Below are 16,463 nucleotides of genomic sequence, written 5' to 3' on the forward strand. Positions count from 1 at the left end.
TTTTTTTTTTTGTGTCTGTTACCACTTTTTCTCAGCTCTCACCGAACGGATTTCTTTCAACGATATGTCAAAAGATCACAAATCGTATCTAGTCGAAGATATTACCCTAAAAATTGAAAAAATTTCCCTCGTTCCCTGTAAATGGGGGAAACCTCCAAAAAAATTACAAATTTAAAAATCGCTAATTTTTTCAATTTTTTNTACAAATTTAAAAATCGCTAATTTTTTCAATTTTTTCAATTTTTTTTACTTAAAATTCTATAACTTTTTTAAAATTAACCAAATCAATATAATTTTTTTTTATATAGATGCATGATATCATTACCTTTTAATTGGCATATATTTTTTTTACAAATCTGACCCTTTATCTACCCACTGGGGGGGATTTAAAAAGACAACTTTTTCACAAAAAATTAATTTTTTCAACTTGACTTCTGAAAATGTTCCAGAAAGTCTGACACTTTATATATATCTTAAATTAAAGAAGACAGAAGAAAACGCTATCTTTTCATGATTACTGTGTATACATATTATGATAGTGTGTATACATTACAAACATGGCATTAATACCATGATAAGAAATTAGATAAGGCAATTATTACTTATCACTCTCATTCAAAAGTATATTGAAAAGATATCGTTTTCTTCTGTCCTTTTCTCAATACGTATTTCAATGTTTAATACCGTAAAATAATACATGAAAATTCAAATTTTCACAAACTTCAAAACGCTACAGAATATTTACTACTGAATATTAATAAGATATTTTTTTACTAAAATTTTTCTTAAATTCTACTCTACAAAATAGCTATCTTAGATTTTTTTTTTACATTTTATTTAAAATTTTAAAATAATTAATATTTTTAATAAAATGTAAAAAAATTAATTATTGAGATATAGCTATAGACCTAACGTATAACTATTATTTAAAAAAAAAATCAACTAAAAATATTAACTGGATCAAAAGTTATTTAAGTTGTCAGTGAGTGGTGGGCCACCCTGTATAATATACTCGAATTTGAAAAAAAACATTTGAACTCTGAACTTGTCGTGTGGTAAAAACGGACTTCTAAGTTAAAGAAAAACAATTTTAGTACAAAAATTTGAAAATTAAAAATTTTTGATAAAGTGTATTTATTAATTGTGTCGTACAAAACTTATTTGAAAGTTGTTAGGAGACTAGTATGGTCTGTGTTCCAATGAAGTAGACACCGATTTTTATTATTAGAAAATCAGTAGAGCCGTTTATTGATTTTAAATAACACAAGAAACAAGCGGAGTATGCACAAAATACTTAAACTAAAAACACCAAATGAGTTGCCGAAGTAACGGTTCAATCCTTTTCAGTATTCTGGAAGACCTACGCGTATATTGGTGTCACGAAGATGACTGACTCAACGTACATTTGCGGTGGGTCGTCGACGGACGTGCGGTACTTGCTGAACTTTGCACCGTAGCGTATGGCACGCGGTGTTAGTCAGTCAAATAACCATATACACATAGTTGGACGAAGGCTGATAAAGGTGGCACGGGTCGCGGGGTTCCGTGTGTCAAGAAGCGACGTGGGCCCGTGTCAAAGTGTTTATAAGAAATTAGTGTAATCTGTATTGGTGTATTAAGAAAAGGGTGAATGGGACCGTTTTATTAATTTTAACTTAAATTGAATATAAAGTTAAACTTATTTTAATTTTTTTGCTTCTTTGAAATCGAGAAAATATAACTTTGAAATTTTGAACTAGCCCTAATGGTCCTTTTTATCTACCGACACATGTGACGCATGGTTGTCGCGTCGGTAACACGTATGTCTTTCGTGAACGTGATTTGAGGTTCGGCTGACACACGTCGAAATGTTTTTCTTTTGCATTTTGTTCTAAATTCTTTTTGAGGTGAAAAAAAGTTCAAAATTCGTTTAATTTTTATCTCAAATAAATTGAATTACTTCAATGAAAATCAAAGACTACAGTGATGGACTGCAGTCTACCCTCGCGAGAAGGAATTTCGAATTCATATTAAAATAATATGGCTATGTGGTTTTTTATTATTTGTCTACCATTAATTTTTCTCAGCTCTCATTTGACCAATTTTTTTCATAAATACGTCAAATGATTACAACTAGTATCTTGTTAAAGATATTACACACAAAAATTAAAAAAAAATCCACTTTATTAAAAAAAAAATTACTTAGCCCACATTCTCCAAATAGACAATTAAAATAATTAATTTCTATTATTTTTAAACTATTTATTGTCGAATTAGGTTTGATATGATGATCTGTTTCAACTAAAAAAATTAATATTTATTATTTAATTTTCTAAAACTTTGTTAACTTTTAAGTACCGTTTTGAAGATAGACTAAATTAATTCTTTTATTTTTATTATTAAAGTTATACATAAAAATCATTAATCCAATAATTATTTAAATTATTATTAATTTGAATAATTATTAATTATTTAAAGCTGAAAAATAAACGATTTTTTGTAAAAAAATGTATACATTATTTTTACTGATTGTAATAAGTAACGATATGGCTTTCGACAAGTAGTCATTATAGGTTTTTTTTCTGGATAAGAAATTTGAGTTTTATCATTTTTGTAAAAAGATTTAATTGTAGAAAACTCATTGGGAGCTTTTGATTAATATTGTCGATACTTCATTTTTCTAAAAAGTTATTTTCCAATAATGATTATTGTCATCGTTTTTTGGTCAATGGTGAATAACGCTATTAAATGAAAGTGTTTATTGTTCCTCTGTTAATGATATGTTTATAATTATTTTCAAATTATCTTTATTTTTAATGAATATGTCAAAACGTCAATTCAAATAAATGAGAAAAATCAAAAACATTCATGTTACTTTAGGGAAAACTCAAGTTTTGACTTACTGTATTATATTTAATAATCAAGAAATCATCATAATGTTATTTCTGAACTAATTTAATAAACAAATGAGTCGTACGTTTTTTATTTCGTTACAAACTATTTGGATAACAAATACAATTAATCTATTATTAACCTATTAGTATTCTAATAGTCATTGTGCTGCAAGGGAAGTCTTTAAATTTATGATGAAATTTGAATTAGTTGTTTGAGCTTTCCGAACAATTTAAAGGTCATATAAATGATCAAAATTTCGATGTTTATAAGCGATTACGTATGAAAGTGTAAAATACACTGTAAAACATACAAAAACGATGGTTTGCTATTGATTTTTAATTTGAATAATTTTTATTTTTTCCTATTGTGTTTTTATATTGTTTTATTTAGTAAAAAAAAACAAAGGTACTAAAATTGTCATTGAATTATAGTCTCGTTTTATTAAAATAAAAGATAAAATAACCATAAAAAATACTTAATTTTTTATACGTTTTTAAATAATACATTTGTCATTTTATTATTTTCATAAAGGTACAGAACAAAAGTATAACTTAACTTTGATAATTTGTTTACTCTATCTAAAATTATACTTGGGTTATAACGATTTTTAATCATTTAAAAAGCTTTATATATTATACGTTATCTTTCTTACATAACAATTAATGATTAAATGAATAATACAATTTCTTTTACCAAGAGCGTTATGACATGATATCATATCTGTGTATCTGTATACTTAAACAATAATTAATCTAGGTTGTTTTATTCATTATAAATGGGCGCTATAACATCACTACTATGAAGTTGAATTTAAATAGTTTAATTAATATTATAAAGGCAAATTGTCATAATTATTTAATAAACTTCGGGTATTTCATATAAATTGATATCGGAGGAAGTACTTATTTTACATTTAAATGTATTATTTACGGCAATTAAAAAATATGTATATAAATAATATGAATTTTTTTTCTAAAACGTACAAAAATTGAATAAGGAATCATAATTCGACAAGATGTCATTTATAAGCATGAAAAAAATTCATCAGTTGACTTACTAGCGTCGGCTATGCACGACAACGTGCAAATGAGTGCGACAAAAAACGACGTGATCCCGTTTGCTGAGAGCATTTCATAATCAGTCGGCTACGTGACACACTTGGTCCCAAAGTCTTTGGCAGAGTCGATAGCTACGTTACTGACTGACCCAGCGTGCTCGCCGGTGGGTCATGGCGTGACTGCTGTACTCAAATAGTCTCACGACATGGCACGAAACCGCCGGGGTGCGCCACGTCCGCCCTTTCGAATCCCTTGTGCCATCACACATACAAGCTCGTCGTGTACACAAACAGCCGAAGAAAATACGACTCAACAGTTAATAAGTAAAACGTACACACGCACCACGCCATGTGCGGTGGAAGCTGCCACGCTGAACTGTTGATCAATAAAAACCTGACAGCAGTGGTATACCGGTCTATGGAAATACATAAATTCGTAGTGTCGAACGCCGGGCGACCATAAAAAGTTTGTTGGCAACCGACTGTGTTTGACTGACGAAACGTTTCTGTCAAGCATCGTTAAAATGTTAAGTTTGTCACTGCTGGGTGGTCTGCTTATTGATTAGTTCCTAGATTGAATTTTTGCATAACCGAATCTTAGACTTCATCCTCCTACAAGTCATTTGACTGCCGTCGACACATACAATTTATGCATAAAACGACAGAGTATGATTTTTGGTTTGACGCAATACATATGATTGTTACAAAAAAGGTTAACTTTGAAAAATTACTCGCCATGTTAAATTAAGTCGTGTATCTTAAATTATCTACTTTGTTTCATTTCAGTTTTCCAACTCTCAAACTCACATAATTGATTTTTTTCTGTTTGCGGCTTCATTGTTTTCACGCTTATTTCGCCTTCGGATATGCAACATCTATGTATAAGTATCATACCGAAACGCTACACTTAACAACGTGTACCGTTAGTAAAATATATTGTCATTATTGTAATTAAACAATATTTAAACTTAAGTAATTAGACATTTAAAATTGTACGATTAGAAAAACTATTGTATATCTTGTACGCTGGTTATGAATAAAAAGTCATTTTGCCTATATCACTGGGGTTTAAAAACAAGAAAAATACCATTTTTGATATGAAATTTTTTTAAACTTATTATAAATAAATGTTAGTTTTGAATTTTTTTGTGATACGTGATAGTAGTATAGTGGGTTATATAATTATATGACCATAAAAACAACAATATTCAACAACTATATTTTGAAAGGGAGTGTTTACTAAATTGCTAATGAACACACTTTGAATTTCAAATTATTATGAATATCGCTAAATTTATTATTATCATACATATACTAAATTATATTTACATAAAGACAATACGTTGATTATTTTATTTCTAATACACACGAATACAAAAAACTTTATTCAGCTGTATTATTTTAAAAGCGTTACTATCCTATATGCATCTTCTTATTATGCTAAATACGAATCAAATTCTAGTTAAATTATTATAAAAAATTATTTTTACTTTTATAAATCTACCATTTAAATTTATGAACTAAACATTGTCATTTATTAAAATAAAATTAATTTGATTTGGGATTTGTAAGTAATAATTCGATTGGCTCTTAAAAAAAACATAAAACTTTTATTTTTATAGAAGAGGTATAGACTAACAAAGCCATAATAAAAAAATTTCACAAGATATAAAATATAGTTCAATAAATACGAGCATTTTTACTATTATTTTAAGAAATAAAGTTAGAAAAATATTGTTACATTTTTATACATTTTATGTTAGAATAACATTAAACTGCATAGTAATTTTTACGTTTTCTTAATCTATTGCATTTATACAGTTTTTAATTGTTTGGCATGTACCTAACATGTATTAATATAAGCAGCATGTATTAATTTTTGGGATGTCGGAAAGTATTCCTAATAAAGATAGGGCGTATATATATTTTATAAAATTAGGCATTGTTGAATCCAGGTGTATTTTAGGAGGCTCCCCGACATTTAATATTTTTGAAATTTTTAGCGATGTTTAGTCAATTTTTAAGCTTTTTTTTTTGCTTATCAACTTTTATTTTTAGCAATTTTCTGAAACTTTTACCAAAAAATTATTTTTTGTTTGCCAGTTTCTATAGATAAAATATCTAGTTGAATAATGATATTTGTTTTCACTCTCTTTGTGTTTTAGAAATTGAATATTTTATTTTCGTTTTAAACATCAACTATATCATATAATAAAAATTAATCACTTAAAGCCAACATCATTTAATATTAAAATTATACTGAAAATATTTAATTAAAAAAGCCTTGAAAATTATTAAATAATCGTGGGTACGTATTTCTAAAACAATATTACCATTATCAACGCTAAACACATACTATCAGTATATGTAAATTTTGGTTGGTACACTTCTTTAATTCTAGACCCTCGATATTATACATATACATATACGTAACTCGTATGTTGTATATGTATAATGTGTTTATGAATTTTTTAAATTATCGCATACATACGTAAAATGGTGAAGTGAAGCTTCTAAGATTATTTGACTCTGAGAATGGAGTTAAAAACTGAATTTTGCATGAAAATTACATCAATATCTAACCTAGCAATACATTTTTTTTTAATCGTCTTTTTAATCTCTAAGAGGAGAAATATAAGATTTACGTAAACATACCGGCAGTAAACTTTAGGAGAAATATGCCTAATTTTTTATTCATAGGAGCAAATAACGATGTGGTTTGGCTACTTAGCACTCCCTGTGATAACATTAACACCCCTAAGCAGATTTTATATTATTGTATAAATAATATTTAATATTATGAGTATGCAATATCATCGGTGTATTTCATTTAAAACATAGTAAGATGTTTTGGTTTCAACACAGAAAAAAATGTACGCTTAATACAGTGACAAATCTAACAAAAACAGTTAGAATAACTAAATAAATGATTGAGTAAATCAAATATTTGATTATTCTGTTTCAATTGCAGTTTTTACTTTATTAACCGTTTTTATAGTTATTTTAACTGTATTTTTTTTCCATGAATAATTATTGTTAAAATACTTTTTATTTGTTAAAACAAAAATGTAAGTGTATAATATTGTACATAATTGTATAATGAGTAACTATACATGGTTTCTTATCCTATCATATGGAAGCATTAAATTTCTAACTTGAAGTAACAATAAATATAAACAAATTAAAAATATATTTTTTTTTATAAAGGCAAGAAGAGAAAATAAGTAAGGGCATTAGGCCCTTTTACTTGTTTTTAATAGTAATAGATAAAATCAGCAGAGAAATACAAGGAGGTGCCGTTGTGCATGTTGTTCGCTGACGATAAAGTGTTAATAAGAGAGTAGAGATCAGTGACAATAAGCGAGGACGTGATAGGTAAGGTGGCAAGTTCTTAAATCGATGAGTGGAGTAATTAAAGAAGATAGGATAAGGAACAAACATATAAGGAGTATAGGTGTAGCATTAATCATGGATAAGATGAAAGAAAATAGATTCAAATGGTTTGTCTATGTTATAAGAAGAGAGGAGTCGAAAGTTAAGTAAAGTAAAAACAGTCATAGAAATGAATGTTGAAGGAAAAAGAGGTAGAGAAAGGCCAGTAGAAATGGAGGGATGTTATTGAATTCCATATGAAGACAGCTGATGTGAGGGTAGATGGTGTCAAGTGGAAGTTTAGGATAAGGATAGTCGACCCCAAGTAGTTGGGATTAAGGCGAGGAAAAAGAAAGAAAGTATACAAATTGACAAGCCTTGTATTTTGATTTCAAAATACTTAGCGACATTTAAAATTAATTAGCGTCTTTTTTCAATAATTTTCTTACACACTTCTAAATTTTCATAAAAAAAAATAATTAAGTTTTTAAACCCAAAAATGTTAATAAATATTGCTCTAGTAGTACCATCAGCAATACTTTAATAAAACATGTAAGAAAAAAAAAATTTTTTTTACTATAGTGTTATTTGATAGACAATTATTAACTAAGCTACTTAGGGTCAAAAATTACTACTATAATAATAATCTGCATAAATCATGATAAATGTTGTTTAAAACATTTAATATGGTAAAAGGCTTTAAAAACATGAATATTTATTTATAAAAAATATAAAAGAAATACAAAGTGCATTTAATGCAATGGTCAATAAACAAAAATTTGTTTAACAATTAATTATTCTCTTGTAGTATTTACTTAGTGTTCCTGAAATGTATTACTATTTTGGCCAAACATTCTTTTCTATCCACGATATATATTTAGAAACTTTAGTATAAACCCCAGGTGCATCTTTTTCACCACATAATTTTCCAAATGATGTTATTCCTATTTGAGTGTACATACATGAATAGTTAGTGTTTTTAATTTGAATAGGCCCTCCAGAATCACCCTAAATTTAATAGAATATTTTAATAATACATTATTACACTTAATTTAATGTTAATTAGCAATTATTGTAAAAGAGCTTACTCCACAAGTATCTTTTCCACCTTCAGCATGGCCAGCACAAATTTGACTTTCATTTAATATTCCAAATGCTAGTTGTCTTCCAACACTAGAGGAATAACTAATATTGCATTGATTTATTGGTATACTATCTAATACTACTTTTAACAAATGAGAACTGGACGGTCCCCCTATAATTATTATACATGAATTATTTTTTAAATAACAATTAAAGATAATTTTTAAAATATACAAACCACTTTGTATTTGGCCCCAGCCAGAAGCTACTGCTTTTTGAGGCTTAAGATTTTGATCAATATTTAAGCAAATAGGTCTCACATAAGCTGAAAATTCAACAATTCTATCTAACTTGAATAAAGCTATATCATTATAGAGAGAAGGAGGTTGATAGTTGGGATGAATAATACGTTGAATTATTTCATAATTGCTAGGTTTGGCATCATCATTATTATCTTCAATATCTAAATCTCCTAGACGTATCCAATGGGCAAACAATTGCCTATAAATTACAATAAATTTTATTATTTAAAATAAATCATTTGTCAGGGAAAACTACATACTTGCTAATTTTTTCACAATGAGCAGCAGACAAAACCCAAATATTACTAATTAATGAACCTCCGCAAGCCCACCTGACTTGTTCAATTTTATCACCATAGCCTACTAGAGCCTGTAGAATTATTAGACATCCTTAACTTTATTATAAAAAATTTAAATAAAAGTAAATTATTTCAATAAAATAAAATAATAAAGTAATTCAATTAATAAGAAACATTATTAATTTATATTTATGTTGTAATTATTACCATATGTGGGAATTCTTTACCGTCAGCTTTAGTACCGCCAACAATTAATTTTGTTACTTCACGACAATTAAGTACTTTAATGTAATTATTACTTGATGGTTTTAAAGTTGGTTTTTTTACATATGAATAGATCAATTCTGAATATTGATGACACACTAAAACATTAATTATTATACAGTTATATGTACACAATTATGAATACTTTTTTAACTATATATTCACTCTCAGTAGCAGAATATGTTTGTACATTAGACTGATTATTAAAAGGATTTTCCGTTGGTTTTGCTTCATAGCTCTGTGGTGGACAACAAATTACTGGATGTGATCTATCAAATGAACATAATTTTGGAATAATATGTTGTCTGATTTGTTGTCTACCCTCAGGACAATTATCTAAACGTTTACAGTACGAATTGGAAGCCTCTCCATTTTCCCCTTTTAGACATATCTCGCCTGAATATAACAATTGAAATTTAAAACACTTAAAAATATACATAAATGCAAAAATAAATTATTAAATATACCACATATTTTGTGTTATTGTTAAAAAAAAATGAATAGTTTAGATATGATTTTAAAAGAAGAAGAAATTGGGTAAGAAATAATTAATTAAAATATGTAAGTATTCTAAATTTAATACACTAAGTTATTACCTGCGTTCAAATTAAGTGAAGAATCTTGTCCTAAAGTAGATGAATAAAAAAAATTTAACACTAGAATTATAAAAAGTATTATTGATTTCGACATTGTTTATTACAAATATTAGTCACTCGATGATTGGAAGTACAGTATTCGAAAATGGTTTATATGCTACTATAGATTACAAGACATTCCTGAACACACGTAACATACAGATTAACGTTCATAATTAATACTGTAGAATTCAATACCACTACATTCATTAATAAACAAGAATTTAAAAAATTAAGGAATACACATTTATTAAAGTACCCCCACTATCTAGTGATCACTATAGTTTCCTTGTTCTAATGATAACTGCGGCTTATAACTTTTTGTTACCTGTAATTTCATCAAGGTTGTATATTTAAATTGATCTTAAAATATTAAGTTACTAACTAAAATTACTCATTGAAATGTAATATAGTTAAAATTTCATTAATAATATTTAATTTAGTATCTGAAATCAGATTTACTAATTATGAACAAAGAAATTATTTATTTCTTTTAGACTTGTGATTATGATTTATAATTAGAAATATAACGATGTGAAAAATAATTATTAATTAAACAAAATTCAGACGTAGTTGTTGATAAAAATATTAAAACAAATAGAAAAATTCCGTTTTTATGAAAAAATTATAAACAAAAAAAAAAATGATTATTTAGTCATAATTTATGAAGGTAAATTTTCAGAAAGATTTGCGTTTACAATTTACTGGGTTTCAGAAATCAGATCCAAAGGATCAACTGCTCTGGAAATTGAAGACTTATGAATGAAATATTTTTCTAATTACCCTATAAAACCACCAATAGTTATATTAATTTAAATAAATGGTTTTATTATTGTATAATTTCCAAATAATACGTACGTTATAAAACGTGCATATTATAAAACATGTATGAAACGTTATTAAACATGAATTAAATAAAAAAACTTTTCTTATTACACCAAAATTTGTAACTTTAGTAAGTAATTTGACATAAGTATTTATTTAAAATATAGCAAACTGTATCAAAACATAATACTAGCAGACAAAAAATCATTACTTAAACTATATAGTTTAAGTATATTAAAATAATAAAAAATTCTATTTCAATGTATATTTAAAAATATGTAGTTGACACGTTCACGACAGTTTTCATACTACTTTTTTGGTTTTCTAAAATAATAGATCGATTGTGAAAAGAAAGCATTGGAGTAAGGTAATTATTATTCATTTTTTATAATTATTTAAAATAAATCACAATACGGATCAATTATTTAGATAAAATATCCATATTTTAAGATGATTTTCTATTAAATTTGCAAGAAACTAAATATACATTGGATACAACAGATTGCGCCAAATGGACAGGACCACTACTAGGGGTAGTGGACGCATGTGTCCCGGGCAAAACTAAAATTTGAAGTAATATAATTTAGTTGAAGACTTTTTCTTTTGCTCATTTAAATAACAAATAACAGAGAAAAATTATTTTGATGAGCAAAATAAAAAGGTCATTGGGGGCGACAGAATTGAGTACATCGAGCGGTACAATATCTAAATATGAAATTATCAATCTAAAAATCTATCTCGTATTTTACTTATGGATAGATTCCCCAAGTATAATTGAAAAACCCAACTATACTTAAGCATTCCACATTAATAAAATTTTGAATAAACGTAATCAGAAACTCAGACTTGTGGGGACTTCTTCTTTTTCCTCGCATTGAATCTAGCTACTTAGGGTCGGCCACCCTTATCCTAAATTTCCACTTGAGACGATCATCTACATCATCTACGCTTACATTAGCCGTCCTCATATCACATTCAATAACATTCCTCCATCTCTTTTTTGGTCTTCCTCTACCTTTTCTTCCTTCAATATTTATTTTTATACTTGTGGAGACTATGATGATGTTTCAAAAAAATAGTTGAAATATTAATATTTCACAATCAATTTATTAATCAATAGTAATAATAATAATAATAATAATAATAATAATAATAATTATTATTATTGATTAAACTAAACTCCACATAAATTATAAACGCAAATAATGGGGTGCTACACTTAAAGATATTCTGATATTTTAAAAATACATTTGAATATTCAAAAAATAGGTATATTTTATATCTATAATTATTGATTAAAGATAGCAACAGTCGGAAAATTTATATAATAGTTAAAGACCTTTTTCTTTACCATGACACTTTTGTGGTAGAAATAAGTTGGTAAATGTGTGAATGATTGTTCTTCCTTCTCCAAATGAATATTGAGTTCTATACCTGTATGTATATCTAGAGTTATCATCTTTTTACGTCATATTTTCAATAACCAAGAAAAAGATAGAATAATGATTAATTGAAAAAAAATAAATAGTTAATGATGTATCAATACATTTTTCTGATTATTACTTAATTATTGTAGTTAGTGTGTGAAAACTACCCTTACCTGTTATCCTTTAATATAAGATAATGATCTACAATGTATAGAGGATACATGAGTTACTTCTTCAATGTAAGTGGTTAATAAAAGATTATAAATTTAAAATAAATAATTAAAAGTTACATAAGTACAAATATTCTAAGCTAAGTTATAAATTAATATTAATAGTGAGACACTAAATCATAAGTTAAGAGTTGGAGTACTGCCTAAAGATAAACTGTAAAAAAAAAAAAACTAAAAGAGCTAAGTTTAACACTTAGTGTAAACACGAGAAGAAAAACAGTCGGACAGTGGAGCCTAATGGTTGGTGACAGAGCAGGGCCTAGATGGTTCTTGAAAAGTTTATAGTAAATCATGGGATACAGTAATACAATTTAATACTATAATAAAAAAATACTTAATTTAAAAGAGTGTCCTTCACAACACTTTGCAAGGAGCGCTTGGTATAGTATCTTTATTTGTTTAGAATATTTTTATGATGAGCAATAATCTAGATTTCGTGTGAAATTGTGCGATCTCGTTTATTGCATGTCCTGTCAGGATATTGAAAAATGTATTGATTTTTTTTTAAATTCTATATAATAATATTATAAATTATAATGTGACGTAAAACCTTCTAGATTGAGTTACATATTTTTATATTACTTAACTTAAAAGTGGACAACCCTTAATAAATGAGTATAAAATTATATCAACGAGTTATGATATTATTATATAAATAATATTGTATTGAAGGTCATTTGACTTCTTAGTATTACCATAGATTAAATACACATAGATAGACCACGCCGTACACAATTTTGGCAGTCCAATTTTTATCATGAATGGACGCAGGGAAACGATGTGCTGGACGCAGGCGATTATGCTGATAGATAGCGTAAATTTTGAGTGCTTCTATTGGTTAAAATATACGTGGTATTTTAAATCTTTAATAATTATTAAATGAATGTATGATGCACATAATTAAACTGTTATTGTTATGCACGTTAATTGCATTTTATGACATAATGTAAGGTTATTTATGATTTTAACTCTTTGTAATTATTTTTCATTGAAATATTATTTAATTTTTTATTTTAATACTATACTAAGAATCCTTAACAGAACTTTGATATAAAATGTGGTATTACAGTACAAGACTAAACTGTTGGTCTCTAAATATTTTTATAAATTATTTTAAACAGAAAGCAGTGCAGATAAATAACTTTGTAATTAGGATGAGTTGAAAAATCTTTATGATAAAAATCATAATGTGAGCTGTGCCCCAATATCACAAAGCTTTTATATTATACTTATTTTGTATTTGTATTACTATATTAAGATATATAATAATCACATCTAATAGTCCACAATAATAAAATATATTATTATTATGGACTATTAGATGTGCATAAATGGCTTTCTTTTTATTAAGTCCGCTTCAAATATTTCATTTATTTTAGAATAGTAATATTAAATTTACCTACGTATGCGGTAATCAATTGAAACCAAATTTTTCAGGGATGCCAAATAATAAGTGGTAAACTGGGTGTTCGAAGTCCAATTTGACAACGCGGATAAGTGTTGTCAGGAAGAGTCAAAGTAATAACTAATTATAATATAACATTCACTGATAGAACACTGACCACTGAGAAGATGGTCAAGGCTCCTTTTATATTTACATTTTTCATTAAATAATCATTAAAATATTAATACTATAATACTTTATAGTAATTATAATGTTGCATATAAATTGCTTAAAACTAAAATTTACAAAATAATTATGGGTTCACGACACCATCGCCCTTAAAGAGAAATAATATCTAAAATATTATTTCAAAAATTTTAATACATAACACATTTGAGTCACAATAGGATACACAGCAAACTGATATATGTTAATACAAAACAATAATACATAGAATAAATAATTTATAGTGTTTTCATACATATAAACATGTAACATATTTTAAATAACATAAATACATAAAATAACCTATTTTGAAATCATGTATTATAAATTCTAAACATTCTGAAATTATGAAAAATATAAAATTTTAAAATTTGTTAAAATAAGATATCTGATACTTTGCTTTTAATTTAATTTTTACTTAAAATTATGTTTCTAATCTAATTAATTTAACAAGCCAGTAATACGATACTCAAACATGATTTTGCATGTTTATACATTTTTTTTTTAAATAATAAGCACTATTTTTGTATCTAGCTTTTCTGAAAGGTGTAATTTCATTTTATTCATAAATATAACTTTATAATTTTTTACGAATACATTTATTATGTATCATTTTTTCCACTTAACATAGCATATAGTTAAGATAGCATAATGACTCAAATAAGTATTAACTTATTGGTTCATTCTTTTTTGTAGGTATTGAGTAAATTCTATACTAGTGCCTTTTTAAAAAATATCGTTAATAAATATTTCTGACATGGTAAAAATAATTCAGATTATTTAATCTTTCATATAACTCTTTTTTTGAACAATTAATTTATAATTTTTATGAAAATAACAAAAAAAGAGTATAAAACAAATCAAAAAAATATTTATTAACAGACAAAACATAATATATATATATTCCTTTATAAAATTTAGAATTCTAGACGAGTTCCATAGACTATTTGACTTTTCAATGCTACCTTGTTTTAAAAGATTTTTTAATTGTTTATCAACTTCCTCGTTATGACACATAGGGTATCAATTGTTTTATATTAATTGGATGAGCATTAGGAGTAATTATTTTATGTACAATTTGATTAGTATAAGATAATTTATCATCGGATAAAATTAATATATCATTAAATTGATTGTATAAATTATTAATAAACGACTTTTCTTTGCCGTTTAAATGATTTAATTTAAGGTTTTGATTTAAAAGAGTTAATCTATTATTATTATAAGTATTAACATTATTACAATTGATAGTATTTACATATTATTTATGAGAACGAAATCTTGTTGTAAAAAATCAAATTTAATATTATTAATAAAAATCGAAACATCTTTTTCTGATGTGTTTAAAATCGGTATGATTGCATAATTATCTTTGATTTATGTTATACAACTTCCAATAAAAACATTTTCTTAATTACTATAAGATCATATATATAGCTAGAGATATAATTCCAGTTGTATAATTAGTATGGGTCATTTTTACTTTAATGATAGATTCTGACAAGCCTAATTTCATGAATTCATGTGACCCTACAAACTTAACACGATTAAAAATAAAATTTAACACTTTTTGAGAGATCGTAAAACAATTGTACTATAGACCACGTAAAAGAGTACGATTTAATAATACGATATCTCGGCGCCAGGATTATATTTGGAATTGCATTAAAAACAGGATGTATTAGCTATGTTTACATCTTATTGTAACACGAATTATCATGCCTATTTTGTATTTTTGTGTTGTTTTTAAAACCTATGAATGTAAAAATATCCAACTAGATAAAAAATCTTCCCTATTTCATAATCACTATTCATATTTTCACTTGAGTACTGAAGACTAAGGTCCCTTTTGCGTGGTTTTACCATTTAATATATTTATTTGTATTATTATCTGTATAATTATAATTATAACAATGAGTACACAACATGAAAATAAGTGTATTTTTTTTAATTGCGGTAAAAACATATCTTAACTTCTTATTTTATCATTTTTAGTGATCTGAACTTCGGTTAAAATTGCTTTATTTGTTTGAATATTTTTTTCTAAAATATTTGTTTTTAAAATTTTTATATTTTAAACTATATTTTATATTTTAATTTATATATTATTAAAATTTGTTTTTTTTTAATATTTCATTGTATATTTGAAAAAATAAATTACTAATTTTATACATGAAAACCTTATAATATGTGTAATTATTAATAAATATCTTTATTAGACTTGATTACTGGTAAGTTAAGAAATTAAACACAAAATAATATAAAAATCTTGACAGTGGACAAATCGGTAGCGAGAAATTGTTATGTAATAAGTTAAGATTTTCAACACTAAGAGAAAATTAAAAAAAATAAATAATATTTAAATTTAAATCAATATTAATAAAATAAAAAACACATATTTTATCGAATTCGTATTTAAAACGAAAAGTTTCATTTAAATCAAATAAGCAATCGCCTTTTAGTATTAACTGGTTCTTATCTTAATT

At 25.9% G+C, this 16,463-nt stretch overlaps 2 protein-coding genes across 2 annotated transcripts in view; both read right to left on the minus strand.

The window, feature by feature from the left end:
• The window catches only part of LOC126906664 (uncharacterized), a 10,276-nt gene extending 6,198 nt beyond the window's left edge, over positions 1 to 4,078 (minus strand). Inside the window, exon 1 of the mRNA XM_050687370.1 lies at positions 3,932 to 4,078. Within this exon, the coding sequence (XP_050543327.1) occupies positions 3,932 to 4,004 (73 nt within the window). The 5' untranslated portion in view covers positions 4,005 to 4,078. The remainder of the gene's footprint in view (positions 1 to 3,931) is intronic.
• A 3,923-nt stretch (positions 4,079 to 8,001) lies between these two features.
• On the minus strand, positions 8,002 to 10,115 carry LOC126906663 (venom protease-like). The gene is made up of 7 exons (XM_050687369.1): positions 9,848 to 10,115; positions 9,417 to 9,647; positions 9,195 to 9,349; positions 8,949 to 9,058; positions 8,625 to 8,887; positions 8,392 to 8,558; positions 8,002 to 8,311 (listed from the first exon to the last, which is right to left on the minus strand). Exons 1-7 carry the CDS (start codon positions 9,939 to 9,941, stop codon positions 8,141 to 8,143), a joined length of 1,191 nt encoding a protein of 396 aa, XP_050543326.1. The 5' UTR covers positions 9,942 to 10,115; the 3' UTR covers positions 8,002 to 8,140.
• Between the last annotated feature and the right edge of the window lie 6,348 nt (positions 10,116 to 16,463).

This window comes from Daktulosphaira vitifoliae, unplaced genomic scaffold, assembly GCF_025091365.1.
Source record: "Daktulosphaira vitifoliae isolate Bord-2020 unplaced genomic scaffold, ASM2509136v1 Scaffold_5, whole genome shotgun sequence".
Taxonomy (NCBI): Eukaryota; Metazoa; Arthropoda; class Insecta; order Hemiptera; family Phylloxeridae; genus Daktulosphaira; species Daktulosphaira vitifoliae.

Bases quoted from the DNA above. Each gene is read 5' to 3' on its own strand.
- LOC126906663 (XM_050687369.1), bottom strand. From the start codon at position 9,941: ATGTCGAAATCAATAATACTTTTTATAATTCTAGTGTTAAATTTTTTT. The intron at 9,648-9,847 runs GTAATAACTTAG...TGTTATATTCAG, and splicing joins TTCACTTAATTTGAACGCAG to GCGAGATATGTCTAAAAGGG. The intron at 9,350-9,416 runs GTGAATATATAG...TTAATGTTTTAG, and splicing joins AACATATTCTGCTACTGAGA to TGTGTCATCAATATTCAGAA.